Source organism: Bubalus kerabau, chromosome 1 (genome assembly GCF_029407905.1).
Source record: "Bubalus kerabau isolate K-KA32 ecotype Philippines breed swamp buffalo chromosome 1, PCC_UOA_SB_1v2, whole genome shotgun sequence".
Classification (NCBI taxonomy): domain Eukaryota; kingdom Metazoa; phylum Chordata; class Mammalia; order Artiodactyla; family Bovidae; genus Bubalus; species Bubalus kerabau.
In genome coordinates this window covers 109,719,500-109,739,397 of record NC_073624.1, presented here as the reverse complement: position 1 = coordinate 109,739,397, position 19,898 = coordinate 109,719,500, and the positions used below count along the sequence as shown (strand labels likewise).

The following is a 19,898-nucleotide window of genomic DNA, read 5'->3' as shown; positions in this document are numbered from 1 at the left end:
TTTGACTCTTATGAGGTTGCATCTGATTGATGGAACTTGAGTTTTGTGCTGATACTTTGGCTGGAAGAAAGCTGGAAGATGAGGGAATTTCTGGCTTTTGCCTTGTTTGGGAAGACAGGATCCACATTTTGGCTAATTACTAAATATATATCCAGGAAGAGTGATCACAGATGTTGAAGGCCTCACATAATATTAGAACATTGACTACACGTGTTGACATTTTTAGTACTTAAAATGGAAAAGGAAAAAGTAATGGATGTTTCCAGATGAGAGCATTAAAAAAAAAAAAAAAAAAAAAGCAGATTGGTTATCATCAAAGGAAAATATCAAAGGAATTTAAAATACTAAAACTCAGTAGAGCTATGTCTATAGAGTTGTGAAGGGAAAGTATTGAATCAATTATTCTGTTAGAAGCATTTTGTATGAATGGATTTATTCAGCGTTCTCCCAGAACTGGAAGCTTGAAAGCACACAAGGATATTTGACACCTGAGAGGAAGTATTGAGATGCTGAAAACAAATTTAACTTATTCCCAGCATCCATGGGCTGTGATGAAAAGCTTTTTTTCTTTTTTTTTTTTAATCCACTTATAGGGTAATGAAGGAACAAAGGTAGCATTTATTCAAATACCTCCTGTCTACCTGGACTATAATTTACATTTTATGTGTCACCTTCTTAATTATAATTTCACATATATGAAGAAGATATTTATATTCCCATTTTACAGATGAAGATGCTGAGGCTCAATGTTAGTTGTTATTTCCCACGGTTGGTAAAGCTGGGGTTTATGCTTAGCATATTCTGGCCAGGTTTAATACTGTTTTCACTGTGTCCTATTGGCTCCCTCACATCTTTATAACTGAGCAATTACCTAGAAGCTGTGACTCCTGAATTTAGTGATGGAAAAAGGATTTACAGGGAGTAACAGATTTTCAAATATGTAAATCCTAAATAGCAAGATTCTCCCAATATTATTAAATTACCCTTTATGATACATTTTATAAAATAGATTTATAGTCATAGGAGAGTGAACTCCAAATTTGTACTTAGAGATGTTAAGTTTTTAGACATATCATCTTAGGATAGTGTCATACTGCTGAGATAACTGCAGTTCCCTTTTTTCCAGGTTTGAGGGTCCAAGTTGTCACTGCTTCCTAAGTAAGAAAGGCAGAACTACACGTACCAACGGGTTCCCAATGTTTCCCTGATTTTTAGAGAGCAGAGTGAATATTTGAGAAAAAATTGTTATCTTTTGGTTTTCATTCTCAAATAATTTTACTGGAAGTGACATAAAATTGAAGTTCTTAAGGGATAAAGGAACAAAGATTATTTTCTCAGAGCAGATTATGAGTACCCACACACACATACATGCACACATATGTTGGATGTTGGAAATATCTCCAAGGCCCTCTGGGTCATATGCTTTCTTCTTTAATACCTTAGCAAATTATCAGAGACCACTTGAAAAGTTACTGGGTTTTCCATTTATAAATTGTACTTTTCTGGCCAATTTTGGTCAGGAGGGGCTTGTTTCAACTAGGTTGTAATGGGTTGTAAGGTCTTTAAAGCAGAGGGACGTGTCAGGGACTCCACTGCTGGTCCAGTGGTTAAGACTCCATGCTTACATCACAGAGTTCACAGGTTCAAGCCATGATCAGGGAACTGAGATCACACATGCCTCACAGCCAAAAAGTTAAAAAAAAAATACAATAGGGCCAAGAAATTAAAAAAAAAAAAAAAAAACTGTTAAAAGAGGCATGGCAGATGAGGTTGAAGGAAGGTAGGCATCTTCCTTCTCCATGCCTTTCAGACATTAAAGTATGTGTGAGTCATGAATCACTAGAGATCTTGTTCCACCGCGTGTTCTAGTTAGGATGTGGAGGTGGTACCTGAGGTTTTACCCTTCCAGAGAAAGTCCCATGCTTATGATATTGGTTCTTGGACCTCTCCTATAAGGAAGTTCTAGCTTGCATGTCCTTTTATCATCCCTCTCAACCCAGTCTCTCCACCCAAGCATTACACCTTGAATAGAAGTACTATATGGGAATATTATAGTGGACATTACCAATACACATTTCCTCATTTCCTCTCTTTTTATTGTGTAATCTTTACAGATACAGGCTTAACCTGTCCTAAGCAGCCCTGAAAGATTTGAGGCCATTAAAGAATGGGCTGACACTCTTATAGGACATCAAGAAATGCCTGACTTTAAGGAATTATTTTGTAAAACTAAAACATCAACAAAGTCTTTTCTTCTGTTACTGCTACATTTCCGCTTTGCCTCTCTCTCCTTGATGTTTAGCATTGAGATGGATGCCTACAGACCATGAGGCCACTTTTGGTTTCTTGACTGAGAGTTTTCATTTGAGAATCCTTGATGATCATTAACAGTTTATTCTAGGAGTTTCATTGCAAGGATTTTTTCTGCTCCATTATTTTTACATATATGTGACTCTGATTTTGCTATTTTAAGATTTTCCATACATTTTTATATCCTTGTTTATTTTAGTTCTACATCTATTCCTACTATACATTGATCAACTAGAATTAAAATGTGGCTCTGCTTTGAGTAACTTAAAGCTAAATGTAAGTTTAGCAAGTTGGCAAAAACCCAGGAAACCTCAGCTACTGTTTCACTCTACTTTCATGATACAGGGAACAAACAGCTCTCTAGTTAAAAAAAAAAAGCTCATAATTTATTCTTGAACATGATCACCAAGACTAATAAAATATTGTCTTTTATATGAGTCAAATAGTGATAATTATCCACATTAAATAATTTTAATTCAAAATTGGCCATTCACAAGCATTAATAATTGTAGTTAAAGAGAGTCTTCTAAATGCTACTTGAGTTTTTATTTTCTGTATTCTCAAAGAAGTCATTTTAAATTTACCAACTTTCACAGAATACATAAAAATGTAGGTAATTATAAATAATTCTTTAATTAGATTCTCCTCAAACATTTTACAGGACATGTTAAGTTGTTGTTTCATCACATAATCGATCCCCAGATTTCTTTTATACATATCTTGTCAGAATATTGAGTCCTAAACCTGTGTTCTAAAAGACACTTTTCTGTCATAAAATAATATCAGAGAGAAGAATTATAATGTGAAATTTATTTCTTTATTTTTAGCATGTAAGCTTCATAGTCCCTTGTGCAAAAATAGAATTCCATAGTAATCAAATGATGACATTTGTTTGTGACTTTTGTTACTATCTGTTTCAACTCCGAGCCTGTCTTTTCACTGATGGCAGAAAAACTGAACCTAAAGACCAAAAATACAATTAGCTCAATCCAGTGATTTCTTCAGAAGTCAAGGTTTACTTCATAGTCGAGTTTGCAAATACCATCTGGCTTTTTCTACCTCCTATCTTTTCTGGCCCCCAGAGGCCACAGGTCAGAGAAAGAGGGCCTTACATATCTGATGGGCAGGAGTTAATAGTAAGAAAGGAGCCTCTGTATGAGTCTGCAGTTGATGTCTATTGTTGGCGTAGTGATGAACTCTTTATTCTCTAGATAAGGGACATAGTGTACTTTCCTGGTGGCTCGGTGGTAAAGAATCCACGTGCCAATGCAGGAGACTCAGGAGACGGGGGTTCAGTCCCTGGGTGGGGAATATCCCTTGGAGGAGGAAATGACAACTCACTCTAGTATTCTTGCCTGAAAAATTCCATGGATGGAAGAGTTTGGTGGGCGGCTGTCCATGGGCACAAAGAGCTGGACAAATCTGCACACACGTGCACAGGGAGCATCATACAGGCTTACGGCGGCGGGTCAGATGAGGACAGTCACGCGTCCGGACCTGGTGTGCTTTCCTGTGACACATTCTGAGTCTTCTACTTGGACATAATAGGAAACTTAGGGTTCCGTTTTCTGTCTAATTGTGATCTCACACACCCCTGCCGCCAAAAATAGGAGATCGTGGGGGTAAGAAACGCTGTTCTTGCTTTTTCTCATTCCCTAGTTCCTTGCCTCCCCCATTTTTGGGAGAGGGTGAAGTTCATGGTGCAAAACATCATATCATGCATTTCATCATTCTCAAACTGTTCTTTGCTCAACTGTGTCTGGTAATTTGGGAGTTAGGGTCACTCAGGAAGTAAAACCTGTCATTGCAAATGTTCTCCATATTTTCACTGTTTCGAATCTCATTTCTTACATTTAAATCATTGCTTTTATATCATAATAATCAAATAACATGTTTTATTCCTTTCTTAGTATTTGATGTGGGAACTAGTGAGGTCATCTGCCACAGAACAATGTATCACATGTCCTTTTGATATGTCTGATGCTTACAGAGATATCTGCCTGACCTTGTGGTTCAGATATTTTGCTTTAGAGTCCTTGATTTCGAGCTCAACCATTTACCAGCTGTGTTAACTTGGGGGATGTCAACTTCTCTAAACCTAATTTTAATCGTCTTTGAAATGTGGTTAATAATAGCAGTCAGTTCATGGTACTGATGTAACTGGAAAATGCAGTAATCAATTCCTGGAATTTTATAAATGATAGAGAATTTAGAGTCCCAGAAAAGAAATAGTGAACAAAGAAAAAATATGGGTATACAGGAAAAATATATTTTATCAGCTTCTTTAAATAGTTTGATCCCAGTAATCCTGGGAATCTGTAATCAGTCTTTAACAACAGTGGTTAAGTTTCTAGACAATATTTACTAGAATCCCCTAAGCAATTAGCAGAATATTGCTAATTTCCTCAATTTTCAAATGTTGATTAATGATTTAATCATTTTAGCAATTAAGATTTATTAAGTACTCCCTGGATGCTTCTTGCAGAGGGGAGTATGCAGTATAGCTTACACCATAAAGTAGACACTGGACAGCTCCTCATGAGTTTTCTTTGTAGAGAGTATAACAAGCATATACATGAAGATTGAGTGGGTAGAGCTGATGCAGCTGTTTCCCCCACAGTTTTACATGTGTTGCCATAAATGCCTTATAACTAGTCAGTAAAAGCCATTTAATATTAGAAGCAAAGTCCAAGAGTCAAAATTAATTTTCACAATTATATAGCAAATATAATAATCTCTACTATTTATATTTTTTATTAAATGGAATATCATTAATTCTACTTCTGGCTTAATAGACTAAGTCATCTAGATTTTTCCTTTGTGAATTCAAAAGACTGAAGACAGGGAAGGCTTGATAGACTGATAACCCTTTTAGGGGAAGAAACCTTTTTTCAGTTGCATCGATTATTATTTTAAAGGCATTTTACCCAGAGAATTCCTTAGTTCCACTTTTGATCCTTATCTACCTCATGACTTTGAATGTCCATAATAATGATAGCCATACTTTCTATATTTGACATACACTGGTTTATCTTGCTTCAAAGTGACCTACTTCTTTGTGGTATTAAGTTACTCTAATTTCCTACCTCCATGCCATTTATTTTGCTCTGGAGAAAACTTTTCCAGGGCATGACCTAATGAATTCTGGTTCAAATTTCCAAATGAGTCTGAACCAAAGTGATCTTATAATTTGGTTGAGGGAGCCCTCATTAAATACCCTAGCGAGAGAAGTTTTACAGTTTCATACCAGGCTAAAGCACTTTTCATGACATATTGAAATTGAACTTCAACGTTTATGAGAATATAAATTGCAGCAGCACGTTGTAACATGTCATGAGTCCCGTAGAGTCTTAAGTCAAGGGTTTTTACTTTCTCATAACCCCATTAAAAATAGCAATGTTTCTAATTATTTTTCCTTTAAAAATTAGAAAAATATGTCCTGCTCTCTGGAGAAATGTTGTCTTCACTTATTCCCATAATTTTTATGGTTGCATGATATATGTCTTTATAGTTTTTATGTGGCCTGACCAAAGTGCAAATTCAATTTTATAGGTATGCCCAGTATGCCTTCTCTTTTAAAGAGAGTAGTAGCTTTCTAGTTGAAAAGGTTAATTTTTGTTTATTTTCTTTATTCCTGGCCTCTTTGCAATCTTCTTATCTCAAAATCTTCTTTATGTCACAGTTTCAAGAGAACTCCATTTAATTGCAGGACCTCAAGGCATTAACTACTATTGTTCATGTTATAACTGTGCTGTACATATATCTAAGGCTGAATTTGTCTTTTTTCTATAGCGTTTCTTTTGTACCCCACAAGTATGCTCACCAGACTACAGTGCAACTTGCAAGGGCTTCTAACCCTTATTATCTACTATTCTGGAAGGTTTTCTGAAAGCAGCATGGCATGATCATAAAACGTATTGTTTTCTGTTTGTTTTTAATATTTTATTTATTTATTTGACTGCACCACGTGGGATGTGATCTCTTAGGTCCCTGTACCAGGGATTGAACCCATGCACCCTGCTTCGAAGTGCAGAGTCTTAAACACTGGACTGCCATGGAAGTCCCAAACATACCATATTTTGATGGCTTATTGACTGGACTTCCTGGAAACTCTAAGACATTTGATTTCTTCTATTAACCAGTTGGCTGAAGCAATGAGTTTGCTGTGAATTGCAAGAATAGGCAATGCACAAACTTATCTATAAAGTTTAGTGTACATCTTATTTGTGTCAGTCAACTGTGACAGTCATGGTATTTTGTGGTAATTAAGAAAAACTGTTGCTATTTGAAGGCTGTGGGAACTGCAGAATTCAAGACAGGCTAGAAGCCTGAATCAGCAGGAAATAAGGTAGCCTCAGGCTCTTCCTGGAAGGAAGCGGGACATCCATTACAATTCTTGGCCAGAAGAGTCTGAAAGGACATAGCCCTGTTGCCTCCACCATTGTGAGCAATTCTAACTGTTTCTTCATCTTACAACCATTTGCTCAGGAATCGAGGTCCTAAGCAAGAATGTCCCTTTAGCTCAGGCTGCATCAAGTGCCTATCCTTGGTGGCCAGAGAGCAAAGAGAGGGAGAGGCTGACTTTTTTTTTTTTGGTAGACTACAGACGTTGAAAGTTTCTTCTCCTGAATTGAAAAGAAAGTAACTTTATAGATAGATACAGATTAAAAAAAAAAAAAAAAAACTGCAAGCATTTATGATTTTCATAAAACAAAAACAGCTAGATAGTAATCTTGACAATTTATTTTTAAAAGTAAGGGTTTTTCTGGAACATCGTATTGAAGCAGGAGAATCTTAACCCTGTAACATATGATCTTGTTTGTCTTGGAAAAGAAAAATGACATTTCTAATGTCTCATGTGTAAATTTACAGTAATATCTGCTGAATAGGATTAGGCTGAGATACTGAGATATTATTTACAATGCCTAAAAGATCATGACAGAGTACATTATTTGTTGTTTAGTCGCTGAGTCATATCTGGCTCTTTCTGTGACCCCATGGACTGTATCCCTCAGGCTCCTCTGTCCTTGGGATTTCCCAGGAAAGAATACTGGAGTGGGTTTCCACTTCCTTCTCAGGGATCCTCCCAATCCAGAGATTGAACTCGCATCTCCTGAATTGCAGATTCTTTTACTGCTGAGCCACCCTGGAAGCTCCAGAAGTACATTGCATGCATTCAATTTTTAATTATCTTTTTCTACTTAGTCAGCTTATTATTTGACTGACATGGCTTGTGGCTCAGCTGGTAAAGAATCTGCCTGCAATGTGGGAGACCTGGGTTTGGTCCCTGGGTTGGGAAGATCTCCTGGAGAAGGGAAAGGCTACCCACTCCAGTATTCTGGAGAATTCCATGGACTGTAAAGTCCATGGGGTCACAAAGAGTCAGACATGACTGAGTGACTTGCACTTTCACTTTGTGATTTTTTTAAAGTTAATATTATTTTGCTGCATAATGATTCTGTTCATCAGTCTGAAATTTGAAGTAACTAATACAGTTTGATGTTTTTCTCTTTAACAGACAGGCTAGCCTCAATGAAGCAGCTGAGAAGTATTATGATCTGGCAGCCAGACTGCGGCCTAATGTAAGTACCTTCCTAATCAGAAGCATTACACAAAGAGATAGATTCACAGCATGTGAGAGTTATAGACATAGAAGCCTTGTGATACTGGAGTTTTTTCTCTCTGATGTCTTATTTTGAATACATGCTAAATGGCTGATTCAAGCATAAAATCTGCCAGTCACTTTGCTGTTTACTATCCTGTGTAAAGCACTGTATATTTTTATTATTTGAATACAGGTTTTAGCACTATTAAATATTCTGCATTTGGATGACTATTAACATAAGTACTTTGAAAGTATTTTTGCTGTGATATTACATACCTCTGGATTTCCTAACCTCTCACTGATTCTTGCATGTGGTCAAACCTCAAGCTGTGTTCAGTTCAGTTCAGTCGCTCAGTCATGTCTTGACTCTGCAACCCCAAGGTCTGCAGCACGCCAGGCCTCCCTGTCCATCACCAACTCCCAGAGCCTACTCAAATTCATGTCCATTGAGTTGGTCATGCCATCCAACCATCTCATCCTCTGTCGTTGCGGGGAGCGAGCTCCGCCCCTGGCAAAGGTCTTGAGGAAGGAGGCTTGGCATACGCAAAGGCGGGATCGAGCCTCAGGAGTCTCCCTGGAAAATTCTCGAGCATCTACCCCCAAAACCAGAGTCTGCCTACTTTCTGCTTTGTGCTTTCACCTACACCTCTGACTTTACGGGGGGCTGTCCCCCACTACCTCTCTCTGAAAAAAGAGTTAGCTTACAGCTCCAGTTAATAATTCCTGGGTGTGACAGTGTTTCAACCTACAAACTCCTTTGGAAGTCCTCTAGCCTGCCTGAATAGGTTTTTTCCGGCAACATGTGAGAGGCAGGAGATGTTCTAAACTATCTAAACACAAATTCCTTTGAGTAGTTAAAAGATTGATTAGAAATTGTATTGGTGAAGGGTTTTTCACTTGTTGGGCCAATGTTTGCTGCTAAGTCTCCATATCCCTTACCTACTGTGTCCTTGGCGGTGTATTGATTGATATAATGGGTGTATAGAAATGTAAGTAGTAGCCTCAATGTTTGTAACCTTGGACCCTTGAGTTAATTCTTTTCTTGATTGAGCCCACCTCACCGTTTGCCCTATAGGAGTGCAACTTTATCCAATGCTTTTTGGAGGCTGGTGCCTGACTTTAGAATAATCGCCTTTAGAGAAAAATAAGTTTCTTAAAATGTTAACAGGCCCCCTGGCCAGAAGATGATGTAAATCACCTAAACTTTTGCATATGATAAGTTTGAAAGCCTGGCTTCGATAAGGATCAGGAACTGCTGTCTTTGCATGACTCTACCCCTTCCCCCATTATCCTCTATGCACAACTTAAGGTATAAAACTACTTTGGAAAATAAAGTATGCCCTTTTTTTTGTTCACCGAAATTTGGTCTCCCCATGTCATTCTTTCACCTTCTAGCTGAACTTTTCCTCTGAGGCAGGGAAGCTTGTCAAGCCTACTAATTTTGCCTGGGCTTCTAAGATCTGACCGGGGAGGCCTTAGTGTCTCCTCTCCTTCAGGAGGATGGGAGGACGCCTGCGGCCTTCGTAGGTGACGTAAATTCCCTGCTTTGGAATTTTATTCAGCCTCTTTTCTTCACTGAATTTCTTCGCTGAGCTATCCTTATTTCACCACTCTTTATATCCTTAATAAACGTTTAATTAAGCAGTTGTTTCTTGATTTTCGCCGACGCCGTCCCCACTTCGAATTCCCTGGATCCACCGGGGCTGGACCCCGGCATGTCGTCCCTTTCTCCTCCCACCTTCAATCCCTCCCAGCATCAGGGTCTTTTCCAATGAGTCAGCTCTTCGTGTAAGGTGGCCAAAGTGTTGGAGTTTCAGCTTCAACATCAGTCCTTCCAATGAATATTCAGGACTTATTTCCTTTATGATGGACTGGTTGGATCTCCTTGCAGTCCAAGGGACTCTCAAGAGTCTTCTCCAACACCATAGTTCAAAAGCATCAATTCTTCAGTGCTCAGCTTTCTTTATAGTCCAACTCTCACTTCCATACATGACTACTGGAAAAACCATAGCTCTGATTAGACAGACCTTTGTTGACAAAGTAATGTCTTTGCTTTTTAATATGCTGTCTAGGTTGGTCATAGCTTTTCTTCCAAGGAGCAAGCATCTTTTAATTTCATGGCTGCAGTCACCATCTGCAGTGATTTTGGAGCCCCGAAAAAGAAAGTCTGCCACTGTTTCCACTGTTTCCCCATCTGTTTGTTATGAAGTGATGAGACCAGATGCCATGATCTTCGTTTTCTGAATGTTGAGTTTTAAGCCAACTTTTTCACTCTCCTCTTTCATTTTCATCAAGAGGCTCTTTAGTTCTTCTTCACTTTCTGCCATAAGGGTGGTGTCATCTGAATGTCTGGGGTTAATAGTATTTTTCCCAGGATTCTTGATTCCAGCTTGTCCTTCATCCAGCCCAGCATTTCTCATGATGTACTCTGCATACAAGTTAAATAAGCAGGGTGACAATATACAATCTTGATGTGCCATGTCCCTATTCCACAGTCCTCATTTCAAATAACTGTTCTTTTCATCTTTATCAAGTATTTTTTTATTAGAATTTCTCCCTGAGTAGTCACACTTCTGTAAAGTAAGATGGATGGAAATTAGATCATTACTATTGAAATAGAGTAACCATTTATGAGAGTATAAGAACTGGTTTTGTATCGATCTTCTGAGCACTTTTTTATTCACAGTACATTACTGAATGCAATTGCTTTTATTCTCATCCACACTGGTCTGCATCACTCTCCAACACTAAAACCTCCACTGTGCTCTCTAGATCTCCATCATCTATTGAGAAATGTAATTTTCAAGAAGTAATGATAGTGCATGTGTGATGTGATTGATGTGACTACGAGTAATGGAATCATTTCTTTACAGTAACTCATCCATTGGACAAACATCTATAGAGTGCCTGCTTTGTGATAGAATACAGAGATTTTATACTCTAAAAAACCATACAGTGTAGCAGAGAAGACTGAACATAATCAATTAATTAAAATACAGTATGGAACAAGAGAAGGATTAATGCTTCCTGAAAACAGTGCACACAGGAAGTAGCCTTTTTTCAGGAGACTCAGCTGCATGTAACCTTAGCTCTTGAATCTAAATGTCCCCAGTTTCATTAACTATAAGGTGATTTAAGAATCAGTAAGCTGTTTGCAACAGAAGAAAATAATTCAGTAGTTGTAACAAGTAGCACTAAAATTTATTAAACACTTGTTATGTGTCAAGCACCAAGTTAAGTACATCATGTGAATTCTCTCACTTATCTCTCGCAACAACCCACAGATACTTCTGTGATCCTTGTTCTGCTGAAGTTGAGAGAAATGAATAACTCACCCAGTATCACAGCTAGTAAGTGGAATCACATTGTTGCCCAGGCTGCTGTGTGTATATGAACAAAGCTTGATGAAAAAAAAAATGAAATTGTGTCTTAGAAAATGCACCAGAAGTCTAGAAAAACAACAAAAAAATAATGGTCTCCTCATTTATTTATTAAATATTTAGAGAGCACCTGTTAAGTGCCAGACACTGGATACACAGCAGTGAACAAAACTGAAAAGAGTCTGTGCTCCTTAGGAGTTTATAGTCTAGAGGTGAGGCGACAGAGCAGAAGCAGATAAATAAAGTATATTATATGTCTGACGGCAGTAAGTGCTTTAAAGAAAAATGGAGCAGGAAAAGGGAATTAGGAGTTGCAAGGGGACACACATATGCAGGAAGCACAGCTCTGCACATGCCCAAGTTGAGCGTCTTTGTGTAACATTGCTAAGAAAAGGATTGGACTTAAGACCTTAAACTTATCACTATAAGTGCCCTGAAGACAGGAATCAGGATTTTTTGTGTTTGACTTCCTCCCTTCTTCCCTCTGATCCTTCCTTCCTTCTTTTCTTTGATTAATAGAATTGATTGATAGAATCAATAATAGAATGATACAGTACTCTTAATATACATACTAAATGATGGTACGTTCAACCTTTATTCATCCAGTAGCCGTCCCTTGACTGTCACTTTTATTTTTGTTAAGTGGTTGGGCAGCTGGCCGTTTTCAGCACATTGTACGGGATTAGTGAGAAAAGGGCTATCTGAACCCTCTAACCATACCACAAAAATGAAAAAGACAGTGGGGTACCACATGATTTAAACCTGACTTATGAGATTATTTATTTTAAATGACTGGCCAAATCATAAAATCAATATTTAACTCAAAGTCACATTTATGAAATCCCAGACAGTTTCTTCATAAACATGCTGCAAATTGCTTTTGAAAAAAATGCATTTATTCAAATGCTATTTCCCTTATCTGGTAACAATAAATTAAGTAGTTTATAGACTTGGATAGGATATGAGGTTTATATTTAGCAATAGTAAAGGATGTTACAGTTTATGGATCAACATATGTGATCTTTCTCTAATCTATTTTACAAGTTGTGTTTGGTTTCCTGTACATAATCAAGTAAGATGCCACTAAGACAAGACTGATAAAATACAGACCTTGACAATAATGCAGGTTTCTATTCTGAAATGAAGAGACCGATGTAAACAACTGCCTCATGCCTGAATTATTAACATTTAGCATGTGATCTAAATTAAAACATCCATCTGACATCTATCTTGCTCATAGCTGTTTATTCCTTTTGTCATAGAAATATTCTTTGTTATTTTTGTACTTAATAAATTTCAGTTACCTGTTTATATGAGAACTTGGTAAACAGACCTCAACTCTTATTTCCTATTTAAGTGCTTTCACTGTCTCTTCTATTTTCCTTGTCTATATGGTAATCTAATCTTACTCTCACTTTTCATAAAGGATTTTTTTCTGTTTAGTTTCAACTACAACAATCTGTAGCTGTATGTGGGGAACTCTGTAAATTTTCCAACAGTGTTTGTATCAGATCATAACTATGCAAAGTAACATTTTTAATTGTAGCCCTCATGTACTACCCACTTGCTTTAAGAAGATTGTTCATTATCTGCAGGGTGGATTTCCTTCTTAGTAAAATACCTATTCCATTTCTTCATGATGTTCCATGCTGAATTGTTTTATGTTTTCTCTTCTACAAAAGATTTATTTTTCTATACAACTTGCTTTAAAATTATTGATTGACTTTCAGGAGTATTAATATTCAAAGACTTCCAGTGACCCAAATGCTAAAATAGTGAGTGAGTGAGTGAGTGAAGTCGCTCAGTTGTGTCAGACTCTTTGTGACCCCACGGACTGTCAGAGCCTACCATGCTCCTCTGTCCATGGGATTTTCCATGCAAGAGTACTGATGAAGTCTAAATTAGCAGGTACCTATAATTTTAAATGTTAGATTCTGATATTATTTTTTCATCAGGGATATTTAGTACATAGGCATTTACTGAAGTGTACATTTAGACTAAAGAAATACATCTATTACAAAAATGATACCTAATTTTTATTTTGTTGGGAGTGATTGCTCTAAAATCAAACTTCTTATATGAAAACATGTTTTTGTAGTGGGAAAACTACCAACATTGCCATTTTAGGTTTTTCCACTTTCAGTTTTCCGTTTTTATGGATAAAATTGATCTTTCTGTAGAGAGTACTTTAAAGAGACAATGCTTTTCTGTCTTCTCTCCCACTTACGCACATCAAAAACTGCTGACTCTTAAGGACCAGAGGGAACATTAAAATGAAACTGTTTTGTTCCTCCTGTGGAAAGTAAGCCAAATTCTGCATTAATTTATGGGTTTTTAAATTTTCTTTAAAATGTGAATAATGGGGAATTTGCATAGTACAAAGTCACCCAGTTCTGTTTGGCTTTTAGTCAATTCCAGAGTTGAAGGGAGTAATTTCTAATGATGAGGAATTATATTTCTATATATTTTGTATTTTTATGCATGTAGTTGTTTTTGGTCTGAATTCATTCAACTTAATTTTTAAATTAAGTTCCAACATTGTATAAAACCCTATGCCAAGTGCAGTAGAATTACCAAGTTGTGAAAAGTTAACCATGACTTTGAGAAATGTACTATCTATGTGGGCAGAGAGTGAGGGAGAAAATGCATGGACTCAAATCCTTACAGTTCAGGGCAGTAAATGATGCTACATAATAAGGGCTCTGTGAGTTGTGGAAGCTAGGTGCTGGAAAAGTGTACAGAAGGAAAAAGTTACTTTCAACTGGACTGATCTAGAAGACATTGAGTCAGAGTTGACAAACTTAAGAATCTATCTTGAAATGATTGGACATGTATAGGTGAAGTTTTTAAGAGGATGAACAGAAAAGGGAGAAATCTGGCAGGTAGAAGCATATGTATTAACAAGGACATAGCCTCAGAAAGCATAAGCTTTGCCAAAGGAGCAGTAAGCAGCTGTGGTTAATATTGCCAGTGGTGGACGGGCAGAGAGGAAGAGTAGTGGAAGGTAGAACTGAAAAATAATATAAAACCAAGTGAAAGGCATTGAATACCTTACTGAGAATGAGGAGTTTATATTCCAGAATTGTGTTAAGTAGGATGACATAATGAAAATGATCACGTTTATATGATGTAATGAAGAATTTGAGTTGCACTTGTAAAGTAGAGATACAGCTTTGAGAAAACCAAATAAAAGGTCCTTTGAATAGTATAGCCACAGACATAATAGATCCTAAAGTACAGAAACACTACGGAATAGAAAAGAACGTTCAAGGAAAGCAAGTATATTATTTAATAGGATATAAGTAGGAAAACTGACTCAACAAGTGTTCCAAATTTTTGAACTTTGGCAACTTGGGTTTAAAAAAAAACAAAAAACAGAAATAGGATAGAAGAGTTGTTTTTTTCAAGAAGGAAGTTTTCAAGAAGGAAGTTTGGACCAAGCAGATTTTAAGTGAGAGGTGGGATGTTCTGATCAAGTGCTTGGTGGGAAGACCACCGTTAGGCATAGAGATGTGGGAGTCATTTGCAGAAATGAGATAGTACCAAAGAAGAAGACAAGGTCATTGAGAAAGAGAAAGATCACAATAGATATCAACTTGGAGAACAGTCTCCACTACTGCTAAACAATAAAGAAAAACAAGAACTGAGAAAGTCCTTTGACTTCAGGGGAAAAGATGACGTTGGTTGCCTTCATGAATTCAGTGACATGAGCAGAAGTTTTTGATGTTAAGAAAATGGAGACTCGGGAGCAGAGCATTTAGATTTAATCTGTAAATAAGTGTGGTGGTAAATGAAGATGCAATACCAAAGAAATATTAAGTGTGTGCTTATTAAATGTTAAAAATATGTGTTCAAGGGAATATGTATGTGTGAATGTGTTTATTTTTTTAATATATATTTGTTTTAATTGGAGGCTAATTACTTTACAATATTGTATTGGTTTTGCCATGCATTGACATGAATCCCCCATGGGTTTACATGTGTTTCCCATCCTGAACCCCTCTCCCACCTCCCTCCCCATTTGAGATTTTAAATGTGTCCAAATAGAGGGGAGAGCAAAGAAAGTATTGAAGATCCTAAAGGATTATTTCCTCCCCAGAGGCTGAAGAAGAAAAAGTAGACTATAAAGATACAAGGGGGAAAACATTATAAATAGAGGGAGCTTCAGTTCAGTTCCGTTCAGTCCCTCAGTCACATCCGACTCTTTGCGACCCCATGAACTGCAGCACGCCAGGCCTCCCTGTCTATCACCAACTCATGTCCATCGAGTCAGTGATGCCATCCAGCCATCTCATCCTCTGTTGTCCCCTTTTCCTCATGCCCCAAAATCCCTCCCAGCATCAGAGTCTTTTCCAATGAGTCAACTCTTCACATGAGGTGGCCAAAGTATTGGAGTTTCAGCTTTAGCATCAGTGCTTCCAAAGAAATCCCAGGGATGATCTCCTTTAGAATGGACTGGTTGGATCTCCTTGCAGTCCAAGGGACTCTCAAGAGTCTTCTCCAACTTAGGTAGTAATTTACTACTGTCGTATTGTTTTGACTCTGTGTTGATCCTGTGGCAAAAGGGATAGAATATGAAGTCAGAGGCCTGTGGGAAGCTGGATATTCTGGGCCATGTAGTAGATAACATTTGATATAGGCTTATACTATCTATACATGATAAAAAAAAAAAAAAGCCAGTAGAGACACTGACATTAAGCCCTTTGTCATTTTGTGATAATTCTAAATAAAGTTCTGAAATCACTGGTAGATTACTTCTAGCTTTGATTCAGTTCCCTGACTTTTACAGTAATTGTTTTATTCATCCTTTATATTTCCAATATGTGTAATATTTTATAAATGTTTTCCAGTGTGCATTCACTAAGTATGATTTAAAGGGGAATGTGTTCCAAGGATTGGACTGTCCAATAGAAAATTACATGTATCCATTATACCTTTCCTGGGTACTTAGAACATAAATTATTTCAGAGTGTTTCTATAAAATCAAAGGTGATGTTATCCATTTGGGCTCTTTAGCAATGATTATAGGTCAAAAGATCAAATGAGAAATGAGATTCAAAGGAATGAGCTTACTGTAAGAGAGTGGAGCTGTGTTTTGAGCTACTACATAGATTCTGCAATCTATTACTTTCAGTTTGGACTACCCTTTAACGGTAAATATGGTAGTGGGGTAAGGAAGGGAGAGATGGCCAAGCAGTAGAAATAACCATGGAGACTAGAATCTGGGGAAGAAAGGTTAAAAATTAACTCTCATGGAAGAATTACTGTCTGGTAGAAGACACAGAAGATATTCTGAGTTATAGTTGCTTTCTGGTGGAAAGATATTCCTCAACCCTAATTAGAACAAGAGACTGTGAAATTAAGTTAAGCAGGACAGAAGGACAGATTCAGATTTGACCATATAGGGTATTTTGGTGGGGGAAAATTACTGAGATTGCCATCTCCTTGGGGAAAAAAATGACAGAGTTAATAATAATGTGTCTGGGAAGCAGTTAAACCACATTTCTGCTTGTAAATAGAGGAAAAACCATATGGCCTTTTCCAAAACTTTCCACAAGGTTCTGTGATGTGGGAAAATCACATACCATGTGTCTCTTGACTTTTAGGCATTAATAATATATGGATCCCAGAATCAGCAGTTTGACTTTATGAGTACAATGTGTTTTAATATTGCAAATGTATTTCCCACTCTCACTAGTCATTTCAGTTACAAATATATCTATATATTTTATAGTCAGAAATGGAGTAAGTTAACGGACTTCTCTGATGGTCCTGTGGTTAAGACTGTACTTCCATTGCAGATGGCTTGGGTTCCATCCCTGATCAGGGAGCTAAGATGCCACATGCTGCTTAGCGTGGCCAAAAAAATTTTTAATAAAAAAGATTTTTATAATGAAGTAAGTTGACAAACCCAGAATAAATACGTTTCCATCAAGAGAGAAATTGCCATTAGTTTCCCAAACCCTACACTTTACATGGTTTTCTTAAAAGGGCCCAGAGATATCATTGAAACAAAAACAGTTGGTTATTCACACATACCCATTTAAATCAACAGATCTAAATTCTACCTCAGTTCATGAATAGGCTTAATCCAATTGATGTTATGTACATTAATGCACAAAGCCAGAGAAATCAAATTTCTAATTTTTCATGTCTAATTTTAGCAAGATAGATGCCCACTACCCTGAGAGCTTCAGTGATGCCAGGATCAGTTTTAGTTCCATCACATCCCTATCTGTCTTCAAACCTCTTTCTACTGTAGATCTTCTTTCCAAATTATTTGGATGTTGCTTTTCTTCTAAACAAGTTACAAAGTTGAGTTTTTGGTGCATTCATTTCTTTCTGCTTGCATTGTTGTTACTTTTTGTTATCCTTCTGTTCCGAAATGTTAGATAAACCAGAAAAAAATGATTTTCTGTTGTGGTTACTGCTTTTGTTGATCATCTTGTATAATTCTTCATGGTTGGAAGACAAGCATGCTGAGTACAATCCACTTGTTTACTAGCTGTTGGTGTGGGCTAGTTGCGCCTAGAGTGGGGTCAGGTATTTGGGCTGAACTAAGCTGCATTTAAAGTTTTTCCATCCTTGGGGTATTGTTATTCATCACAATCCACATGCAATCATTTCTTGAGCACTTTTTTGAAAATGTGTGTATGTGGTGTGTGTGTGTTTAAGATTCACAACCAGAAAAGGCTGAGGGGATGTGAGGCATGGGCAGAAACTGATGTGGCGATTGGTTCTAAAGAAAATCAGCTTGAGTACTTTGAGGTTGAAGAACATCAAAACCTTTGGAGAATTACACTTAATTATGTTTTCTGATTCCAAGCCTGTTTATTTTTACTCACATTTCTTTGTGGGGGTATCCTTTGCATGGATATATAGCTGTAAGTGTTTGAATTGTGGGACCACACACTAAAATTACATTTAGTCTCTTCTCCTCCAGAGAAACTAGATTCAGGTTTTGATTTGCTTTTAACTCAGCTAAGGTAACCACACTGGCCCATGTTCCTTCCTGGAAATATCAACTAGGGTGGACCAGGTCACATCAGAAGGATGTGACCTCCCACCCCCAGTTACTACGTTCTTCATAATTCCCTTTGGTTATTTCTGCAGCTGGTCTTCCCCATGTCTTTTTTTTTTTTTTTTAATATGTTTTATTGAAGTATAGTTGATTTACAATGTTGTATTAATTTCTGCTGTACAGAAAAGCGATTCACTTATATATATATATATATATATGTATACACATATATATGTATATATGTATATACACACACACGTATACCTATATGCATTCTTTTTTATATTCTCTTCTGTTATAGTTTTTCACAGGATACTGAATATAGTTCCCAGGAGAGCCTTGTTGTTTATCTATTCTGTATACAGTCAGTAGTTTGCATCTGCTAATCCCAAACTCCCGGAGAAGGCAGTGGCACCCCACTCCAGTACTCTTGCCTGGAAAATCCCATGGACAGAGGAGCCTGGTAGGCTGCAGTCCATGGGGTCGCTAAGAGTCAGACACAACTGAGCAACTTCACTTTCACTTTTCACTTTCCTGCATTGGAGAATGAAATGGCAACCCACTCCAATGTTCTTGCCTGGAGAATCCCAGGGACTGGGGAGCCTGGTGGGCTGCCGTCTATGGGGTTGCACAGAGTCGTACACGACTGAAGTGACTTAGCAGCAGCAGCAGCAGCAATCCCAAACTCCCTGTCCCCCTCCCTCACCCACTCTCTGCCTTGGCGACCATAAGCCTGTTCTGTACATCTGTGAGTCTATTTCTGTTTGTAGGTAAATTGATTTGTGTCATATTTTAGATTCCACATATAAGTGATATCATATGATATTTTTCTCTGGCTCTGTCTGACTTACTTCACTTGGTATGATAACCACTAGATCCATCCATGTTGTTGCAAATGGCATTATTTCTTTCTTTTTATGGCTGAGTAGTATTCCACTCTATATAAAATTTCTGTCTCATTTCTATTAACCTTTCAGACATATATGTTTCTGATCCTCAATTGGTCTTATGGGGCCATGTTTTTCTAAAGATACCCTGAAACGTTAACAAAAAGCTATGTTTATATACAGTTCTTATCCCATCTGTCTTCTGATTTTACTGCAACATTCCACTTCTTTTTTTGTTTGTTTCCTTATTTTCAAACTACTCTTAACTCCTTGTTATCTGTCTGAACTCTTGCATCTACAGATAAAATAGTATTACACTTTACCCTAAAGACAAAAGTTGGGCAGATCCTGAGAAATGAATAGACTGATGGATTAATTTTGTCTGGAAAGTCCTGTGTCTTTGCTAAAGAAAATAAAATTTTTCTTTGCTTTTGAAGATAGTAAGGAAGACTTTATTCAGGACTACTGAGATCAGTGTCATGACTATGGAAGGAGGGGAGACCAATTACAGCAGAAGCAGCAAGGGGTGTTCAGTGGATGGTAAATTACTGAGACCTCCAGGGTAAGGTGATTCTTGGTAAACCAACTTAACAGAATTCTTGTGGAAGACAAGCCAGTATGATCAGATAGGATGAGGAGATTCTCACTTAATTAACTTAGCAGAATTCTTTATAGCTGGGCCAGGCAGGCCTAAG

The 19,898-nt window shown here is 37.3% G+C and overlaps 1 protein-coding gene across 11 annotated transcripts in view; it reads left to right on the top strand.

The window, feature by feature from the left end:
* Positions 1 to 19,898, top strand: part of TMTC2 (transmembrane O-mannosyltransferase targeting cadherins 2) — a 420,522-nt gene that overhangs the window by 356,470 nt on the left and 44,154 nt on the right. For 9 of the 11 annotated variants that reach the window (XM_055586702.1, XM_055586726.1, XM_055586696.1 and 6 more), the window contains exon 11: positions 7,829 to 7,892. In XM_055586702.1, the coding sequence (XP_055442677.1) occupies positions 7,829 to 7,892 (64 nt within the window). Of the gene's footprint in view, positions 1 to 7,828; positions 7,893 to 8,990; positions 9,244 to 9,310; positions 9,395 to 19,898 lie in introns of those variants that run through there. The other 2 variants (XM_055586748.1, XM_055586754.1) reach the window with 2 other exon arrangements.